The following is an 8,575-nucleotide window of genomic DNA, read 5'->3' on the forward strand; positions in this document are numbered from 1 at the left end:
ATTTATATATTTAATAATTATATATTTTTAAAATTATATATTTAAAAAAATATATATATATATATATATTTAAAAATATATATACTTTACCTCTGCATGAGCTGAGTCATCTTTCAAGTGCCGTAATTCACTTAATAATACTTCTATAGTATTAAGCGGTAACCAAACAGGTGGCGCGGTAGCTACTAATGGTGTTTCAAGACCAAAATGTTCTTTACCGCTACCTAATACCGCGTTAATGTAATCTATCGCTAAGTCGCTGGCTTCCACTAATCGACCAGTATTTAGCATGAGACGGAGAAGCTCTGACGCATTTCGCTTCTATAATATTTTAATGTAAATAAAATATTTTATCAACATAGAAATATTATGACTACAATCAGCGTGCATACTACAGGCATATGAGAGAAGTCATCACGCTTGGCCATGAGTAATAGGACTAAAGAAGAGGAGGAGGACGAGAAATACAAATACTATATAAATTTGATTAAGTACTTACTTTATAAGATATTAATAACCATTGTGGTAGAAAAACTCCATCTTGCAATAATTTTTGTGCAACGGCCTTATGTAATTCGCAATTATCACTTTTTTCGTGCTTCAATGTGAAGTACTCTAACAATCTCCAAGCAGTATTTGTAATGGTTGTATTAGATATTCCAATATCTAAAGAATAATTATTGTTACATATGTATATAGCTCTTGAAAAAAATATCGTTCTGCAGTGCTAGTTTGCAAAATTATAATACAATTATGCATACCGAATATATCATTTTGTATTAGCCAATCCCAGGCGTTTGGATCCTCGCGTTGACTCAATTTGATGCATTGAGAAGTCAAACTTTTGAGTACAGAGGCTTTACTAATTTTAAATACATCGCATAAATGTAACGCTGTTGCGTATAAGCCAATGCTACATAAAGTGACGATAAGTTCGGAAAGTTCTGAAATATATGAATATATATATAAAATTTCGGTCGATTTCTTCATAAAGACAAATTACACAGTTAAGAGACATTTACCAGTATGTGCAACTATATGCAATTCTGAATTTATTTTCGATATTTTTAATCTTGCATCTACTATATAATACTCCTTTTTGATATCATCCAGTTCGAGTACTTCGACTTGTTTTTTTATCTTATAATGCAAAACCTCTTTACCATCAATATCTCTTTTCTTTTGTAGATTCGACGAGTTCATTTCGCTAGAGATATTCTGATCAATTACAGGCCTTACGATCCACCTGTACTTTTCACTTACATGATGTAAAGCATTAATGCACGCTAGTAGACATTGTGCTTGCTTCGCTATAATTGGTGCAGAGTGAGGTTCTTGACTCAAACGCATAGCTTGTTCGTACATTATAGATGCGGCTGTAAAAATATAATAAAAGTTTATAGCTGATAATATGTGTATATATATATATATATATATGCTCAGTAACAGAACAAGAAACTTACCTTTCCGCATGTTTTGCTTATTGATATGGAAACTATATAAAAAATTATAATAATTGTTTTCCATAAGATCAACGCTTCTGGCTCTGCCTTCTACTATTCTCTCGAGATCCTCATACATATCGATATAAGGAAAAGAAATTAAATCTATCAACAATTTTTTTTCGAACAACGTAACAACTAATTGCCGTAAGCAGTCCACTCTGCGTACAGGATCTGGATTCGCGTTCAAGCAATGATAAGCTTCCGCGTGATGACCTAAACTTAAATGTTGTGCGAATATTATGGAATGAAGTGTCGGCAAATTCGGATCATCTGCATCCGCATTTGTTATGGCCGTTTCAGCGATTTCTATGATACAGTCGGACGCATTGTGCTCCTCAAATAATTTGATAACTTTCAGATAATAATAAACCAAATCCCTATTTCTCGATGTCACGTTAGAATTGAGTAAGGCATCTACTAAAAACGGATCAGTCAATATCCCGTCGGAAGCACGAAGAAAATGATCGCATGCCTTTTGCATCTCTCCCATTTCTAATAAGGCAACTGCTAATATAAATTTCCTCGAAGCGCTATTCCACTCGCACCATGTATTCAGAAGTCTCACATATTCTTGAACAAGCAGGAATTGGCAACTGGAGAGTAGCCATTCAGGGAAGATAAAATTTCCAGATATCGGCCATCTAATTGCATCGTTCAAGAAAATATATAGAAACAAACATAAATCTTGAATTATTTGAACTTGACATAAAAAAATCGTTGATCCAAAAATTATGTCTATCAAAAATTGAAACTGTTATTAAAGGATACATAAGTTGCGCGATAAGCGTCACATGCGTTAGCATACTGTAGTGCCAAGGTATCAGAGTTGTTGGGTCCATGTTCGCTTGAGCCATCAAAATATGAGCGTGTTTTGCACCGCTGCTATGAATAAACAATTCTAATAGTGAGAGAGATCGATGTTGCCTCTGTCCAACATTAATTCGCGAATCAGCGAGTTTAAGAGTTGAAAGACGTTGAGAACTGGATTCGCTGAAATTTTGTAATCTTCTTTAACATGATCTTGATGTTGCTGTTTAAATCAGGCCAGAAATAAATTTATATTTATTATAATATAAAATGATAAGACTTACAGTAATGATTGTGAAGGTGTGTACAATGCTGTCGATTCGCATAGCCATGTAACGACATAGTAAGCTTGAGTAAGTACAACGGTTCTCGGTGCTAACGATGATCTTATAGTATGTAAAGATCTCGAATTAAATATCTCAGGACGAAGTAGTATGAGTTGTTGCAGTATCAATAAATCCCTGCAAATGGAAAATCTCAGAAGCGCTATTTGTGTTATGGTTTCCGCTATCGTGGCAATTCCTAGCTGACTGCCAAATAAATGATTGACATTTAACAAAAGTTTCGAAGTATCATGGTCATCTTCAAATTGCAATTTATTTGGCTGCCCAAGATCATATGTTAAAGCTTCCAACAACATGGCCATAGCTCCTGATATATCTTTAACATGACTCAGTTTATGACAGAGTTCTGATTGGAAGTCAAAATCCGACAGCTATTTGTAACAGTATATATATATATATATATATATTACATAAGAGTACATTGCATAAAGAAAAATAGAGTAAAAATTAATTAAAATACTCACTGGATCGTCAGGTTCTAACAGTTTTGATAGCAAATCATCAATTATGATATCTGGACTTCTTAAATGATACAATTCTCTCTCGATTTCCGTTTTAGTTTCTTCAGATAACTGTTCTCCTAACAAGACTAACGCGGACATTAATGTAATTAGATCTTGACATGTGTCTTCATCTTGCGATAGAATGGGCGTTGTCTTGAATCGAGAAATATAGGATTTATTGTTGCAAAGCACCAGATGTTCTAAAGCTTCCATAGGTCTCAAAAATGAGAACGAGGACTTCTTCAATAACACAACGCCGTAAACGCTCGGTAATAGAAGTAGACCTACAGGACGAGTACCATTGGCGTGATATTGGACGACGCATGAATAGAATTTCGACCAACATCGATTAGCGATTTCGAGATAATCTTCATCCATAATCACGTAATCCATCACTTCTGCCTGCATTTCAGCCTCTACAGCCATACATACTCTTTCTTTTAAAACGGCTGGTGAAAAAGTCATATCTGCTACAACATTGGATCTCCTGTAGATGCTGAGAGCTTTCGTGATGTCTGCCAACGAAAACATTCCAGGATGAAAAATGTAATTAATGTATGCCTCTCTTGGATCTAGTCCAGGTTCATCAGTTGCAATATAATCACTGTCACGCGCTGGTTCTAAAATTGCAGTTTCCCATTCTGGTTTAATGCGATGCGTTAACGGTAATTGTGCATGCGTCACTGCCATCGCATCCATGTCCGCAGTTCTCCACACTGCCCACAATCTAGTTGGCGTAAATGCAAAATCTACCAAATGTTGCTGTGTACAAATAATACAAATTCGTTACGCTCTTATCACAGTAAAATATATAGAAAGAAAAGCTAATAAAGTACTTACGTCTGGAGCATATAATGTACATAATCTAATAAATTTGAACATGCCGTTGTCCTGCACAGGCTTCAGAATGCTGAATTCACATCCCGTGCCAAATTTTAAGAAAGTTCCAAGATACAATTCGTCATCGTTGCCCAGCACTTTCCGTAAGACGTGACCTTGTGCACCTTGAGATACAACACGATTCTCAGTAGCTGCATCTGTTACAGCTACGCATTGTGTCTTGTTGCAAGACCATACACGTAGATTGCCCTCTCGACATAATGCAAATAGATATGTATCGCTATCGTAACTATGTATAACAAGAGACATAGCCACGTAAGCTTCGGTATTACGACCTCTAAAGGCAGTGGCTATGCCACTTAAAAATTTGGGCATTATCGAATCTTGTTTCAGTTCACTGGTGTGCACGAGACCTGTAAGTGCATCGAGTCTCAAGAGTAATATAGTGGCTGAACTGTATGCAAGGGCAAACAGTGCCTCTTCCTGTGGCAACGTAAGCCATGACGCTGCTGCATGAGGCACTGGGGAGTCTGAAAAAAAATTGTTAAGTGAATGCCTGGTAAATATATTTATTTAGCAGTGACAAAATTGAATTTATTATTGCCGTATTATGCTATAGGATGCTTTCCAATAAGAGATACAGTGTAACACAATGAATCATTACATCCTTGTTTAAACAGAGATGAAATAACTACTGTATCATTATATCTCTTGTTAAAAAACATTAATAATCTGCATGCTTACTTGTGGCTCCAGCGTTAGAAATAATATGAAATGTATGAGGATCTCTAGCATTTTGTACAGAAGCTTCGCTAAATATAGATTGTACACTGAGATCAGTATATGTTCCCAATAGATTTTCCTTGAAAAAAGTAAATATTAACAAAATAATTTTTTATAACAAGATATACAATTTTTTATAAAAACAAGTAGTAAAATTCAGACATACTTGATTATGAATTTTATCCGGGTGAGAAAAGAAAAGCTTGTGGACACTGGAAACAGTGACAATCAAGATAATGACAGAATTGATTGTCTCATGAATAGAAATTCCATCTAGAATTGGAGTGTCTGTAAATTTGTATCTCACTCGACAGTTGGCAAGATTAATGTCCAAACTATGTTCCACTAATTCAAGTACATCATGGCAAATGCGCCAATAAATAAAGCGATTACGAGTGAAATACTTTGAAGAATCTTTGTATGAGTAGCCACCTGCTCTCTCTGGTACTTTTATATCTTGCAATGTACTTTGGCTTCCGCCTATAAAAATAAGATTCTTTTTAGCTATTTCTCTTCTTAATAACAATAATACCAACCATAATAATAATAATGCAATTAATTTTTATCATATATTATACAATTTCTTATAAAATTTTATATAATAATAATTAATATAACAGTTAATAAATGTGCAATTTTAAAATTATGTAATTTTATCAAAACGCAGTAAATTGATATACATGTTTGACGTATGTATAAATTTAGAGTCAGTCACGTGTACCACTTGATTTATAGCATCCAAAATCAATTTACATAAGAATGGGCAATAAATGAGAGGTTAGACGATACAAAAATGATACTTCAACTTGCAAATGTTACACAATACATTATTCCGCGAGCGTTGTGCTTGCACGTCGCCACGGATAGTTCCTCAAAGCATTTTTATGTGACGTCGTGAGTGAAATTTTGGTTTGCCGGGCGAACTCCGGCTAGAGGAGGTTAGAACACGGTTACCTGTGTTCAGAGTGATCTCTTTCCATTTCTCTGGCAGAGCTTGATCCGGCACGACTTCACGATATCCCAGCGGGAACTCTATCATGTTCCAATGCTTTGCAGAGAGACACTAAAACGAGTTTATCACTTTACATTACAGAAAAAACCGCCGACTTGAGCGGTTATCGAACGGTTTTTGGCGCTCGCCTCGTGTTTCAACTTATGTCATCGACGAAAAATACTATTAAAGGCGATCTCAACAAATATGATTGAAAAATATCGTTTGCGCCCTCTCGACCATCATGTAAAGTATGAATATAAAATAAGAATGTAAGGTATTGTATCTATAATCGGTTCTTATTTTAAGACTGTCTTAATTAAGTAATGTCTTAAGATGCTAATATAGTTCTTTGATTGGTTAATGACATTTTAAGATTATTTTTAAGAGATAGTTTTAAAGATAAAAATTGATTATGAATCTAATCTTTTGTATTTCCTCTTTCATAATAAATAAATTAATTAAACACCAATTTTTATTTAGTTATCTCAAAGTGTATAAAATCATTGGAAAAAAAAAATTAATATTCAAACTCAAATTTACATGACCGATCGAGTAATAATCATGAATTTTCGTTTCAAAAATTTGTCTACTTTTCCAGATGGCGTAGAAATACGGCAGCTTAACTTTCGCCATTTTCGGAGTATTTCGAATTCAAAGCAATCCGTGATCATAACGTCTATCGCAGTCTATCATATGGTGGAATTAATCAATTAGTCTGAAATGGTCTAAAACTGAAATGTTAAATGATTGCCAAGTGATAGCGGATGCTCGAGACACTCGAACATGGCACACCATTTGATATATACGAACTATGTGATTGTTGGATGGAGCAATAAATGAACCTGAATGAAATAGTATTATTATTATGATTCTCTAGCCAGGATTCATTGCAGTCAGGATTCTTGTGTATACTCGTACAAGATGTAACAATGTCTTAAAAGTCATCGTTAACGGAATTACTGATTTTTCGCAGCGATAGCATTATCAGGCTTCTACAAAAGATGAATAAAAAGGTGGTCACGGCGTTTTACTTGACGCTAAATATAGCCTTCTCAATTATAATTGTGCTTCTCAACAAATGGCTCTACATTCATACCCGCTTTCCGAATATCACATTGTCCATGATACATTTCTTTATGACATTCATCGGCTTGATAATCTGTGAAAAGCTAGATGTCTTTTGCGTCAAAAGTATTGACATCAAGGAAATGGTGTTCATTGCCATGACATTTTGCGGATTTGTCGTTTTAACGAATCTGAGTTTGGCTCACAATACAGTCGGGACTTATCAGGTGGCAAAAATGTTAACGACACCCTGCGTGATAGTAATGCAGATGATATTTTATAGAAAGCATTTTGGTATACTTGTTAAGCTGACCCTGATACCGATTACACTGGGAGTCATAGTCAATTTTTATTATGACATACAATTCAACGTTATTGGAACCATCTATGCAACGCTGGGAGTATTTGTAACGTCTCTATATCAAGTTGTATGTCCTATTGTTATTTCTTATTTTTGATAAATAAGAAAGTCAGAATTTATGTATTATATATAAATTCTAGATACATATAGATACTGATTATTTTTTTTATTGCTTCTTACAGATGATAAACAGAAAGCAGAAAGAGTTTCAGATGGATCCAATGCAATTGTTATTCTATCAAGCACCATTATCTGCTGTTATGCTGTTAATTGTTGTCCCGATTTTGGAGCCTGTTGGACAGACATTCACGCACAAGTGGTCATTGTTGGATATGGTATGTTTCTGAAACAATAGCAGATAGATCTGAGAAGCTTTTGAGATCACAAAATTAAATGATCATATTGTACTTTATTTATAGATCATGGTGATACTATCAGGTGTAGTTGCTTTCTTTGTGAATTTAACGTCTTACTGGATCATAGGAAAGACCTCGCCTTTAACGTATCCTTACATTAATATTACGAGATATACAAATTTGCACATAATACAAGATGTTCTTTAACAAGATGTTCAGATATAATATGGTTGGACATTCCAAATTCTGTCTTCTGCTGCTGGGAGGCTCGTTACTTTTCCATGAAATATTAGCGATAAATCAAGTCATAGGTATAACTCTAACGTTAGTGGGAATTATATTATATGCTCACGTCAAAGTAAGTCCAGCTTTTGTACATCTCGTCATCTTCATACTTTGTATTCAATAGAACATTCCCTTCTAGATGAAAGACAACCAGACGATAATACCAGAGTTTGAAGATGGAGAAACAAAACCTCTATATAAAGTATGATTCTATTTTAGGCTAAGATAGAATCAAAAGAATTGAAAAAAGAAAAACAAATCGTAGTACTTAATGATGTATAAATTTTGTAAGTCACTGAAATGTACACTGCAATAAACATTTATTTATTATTTCTGAACTTGTTTAAATGATTCCTCACTGACAAAATGAGTTATATGATGATCTTGAAGATTGATTATTGTATAACTTAAATGTATATATAAATCAAATGAATATAAAAAATACTTATAGAAGCAGCACTAGAAGATTGTTATGTATACATAAATTTATTTTCATAGAAAAAAGTAAGCTTTATTGACTATATTTCTTTATAATCCTGTATAGTAATTCTTATTGATTTTGATTATATTTCATATTTTATGCAATTATAGATATACAAAGTAAATTTATGTACACACATAATCTACTAGTGTTAGTTCTTATAAGTATTTTTTATTTTTTTAATTTACTTTTTCAATCTAAAAATTCACATTAATTTTGTAATAATATATATATGTAATAATATATAATAT

General features: G+C 33.7%; 2 protein-coding genes across 3 annotated transcripts; one reads left to right on the forward strand and one right to left on the reverse strand.

Annotated features, from left to right (window-relative positions):
• Positions 1–69: 69 nt before the first annotated feature.
• On the reverse strand, positions 70–5,894 carry LOC108688404 (nuclear pore complex protein Nup160 homolog). The gene is made up of 12 exons (XM_018194650.1): positions 5,737–5,894; positions 4,949–5,262; positions 4,744–4,861; positions 4,000–4,529; positions 3,121–3,921; positions 2,597–3,027; positions 2,274–2,495; positions 1,464–2,146; positions 1,023–1,376; positions 762–944; positions 500–666; positions 70–321 (listed from the first exon to the last, which is right to left on the reverse strand). The coding sequence occupies exons 1-12, from the start codon at positions 5,819–5,821 to the stop codon at positions 70–72; spliced, it is 4,140 nt and encodes a 1,379-aa protein (XP_018050139.1). The 5' UTR covers positions 5,822–5,894.
• Positions 5,895–6,419: 525 nt separating this feature from the next.
• Positions 6,420–8,051, forward strand: LOC108688455 (solute carrier family 35 member E3-like). Of its 2 annotated transcripts, none has more exons than XM_018194720.1 (5): positions 6,420–7,269; positions 7,385–7,537; positions 7,622–7,704; positions 7,778–7,916; positions 7,983–8,051. In XM_018194720.1, exons 1-5 carry the CDS (start codon positions 6,778–6,780, stop codon positions 8,049–8,051), a joined length of 936 nt encoding a protein of 311 aa, XP_018050209.1. In that variant the 5' UTR covers positions 6,420–6,777. The 2 variants fall into 2 exon arrangements, with proteins under 2 accessions (XP_018050209.1, XP_018050210.1); XM_018194721.1 differs by having other exon boundaries at positions 7,968–8,025.
• Positions 8,052–8,575: the final 524 nt, after the last annotated feature.

The sequence above is a fragment of the Atta colombica genome, unplaced genomic scaffold (genome assembly GCF_001594045.1).
Source record: "Atta colombica isolate Treedump-2 unplaced genomic scaffold, Acol1.0 scaffold233, whole genome shotgun sequence".
NCBI classification, from domain to species: domain Eukaryota; kingdom Metazoa; phylum Arthropoda; class Insecta; order Hymenoptera; family Formicidae; genus Atta; species Atta colombica.

Excerpts from the sequence above, each read along its gene's own strand:
- LOC108688455 (XM_018194720.1), top strand. The coding sequence starts at position 6,778 with ATGAATAAAAAGGTGGTCACGGCGTTTTACTTGACGCTAAATATAGCC. Across the intron at positions 7,270-7,384 it reads TAACGTCTCTATATCAAGTT|ATGATAAACAGAAAGCAGAA; the intron begins GTATGTCCTATT and ends TGCTTCTTACAG. Across the intron at positions 7,917-7,982 it reads TATTATATGCTCACGTCAAA|ATGAAAGACAACCAGACGAT; the intron begins GTAAGTCCAGCT and ends ATTCCCTTCTAG.
- LOC108688404 (XM_018194650.1), bottom strand. The coding sequence starts at position 5,821 with ATGATAGAGTTCCCGCTGGGATATCGTGAAGTCGTGCCGGATCAAGCT. Across the intron at positions 4,530-4,743 it reads TTCTAACGCTGGAGCCACAA|ACTCCCCAGTGCCTCATGCA; the intron begins GTAAGCATGCAG and ends ATTTTTTTTCAG. Across the intron at positions 945-1,022 it reads GCATATAGTTGCACATACTG|AACTTTCCGAACTTATCGTC; the intron begins GTAAATGTCTCT and ends CATATATTTCAG.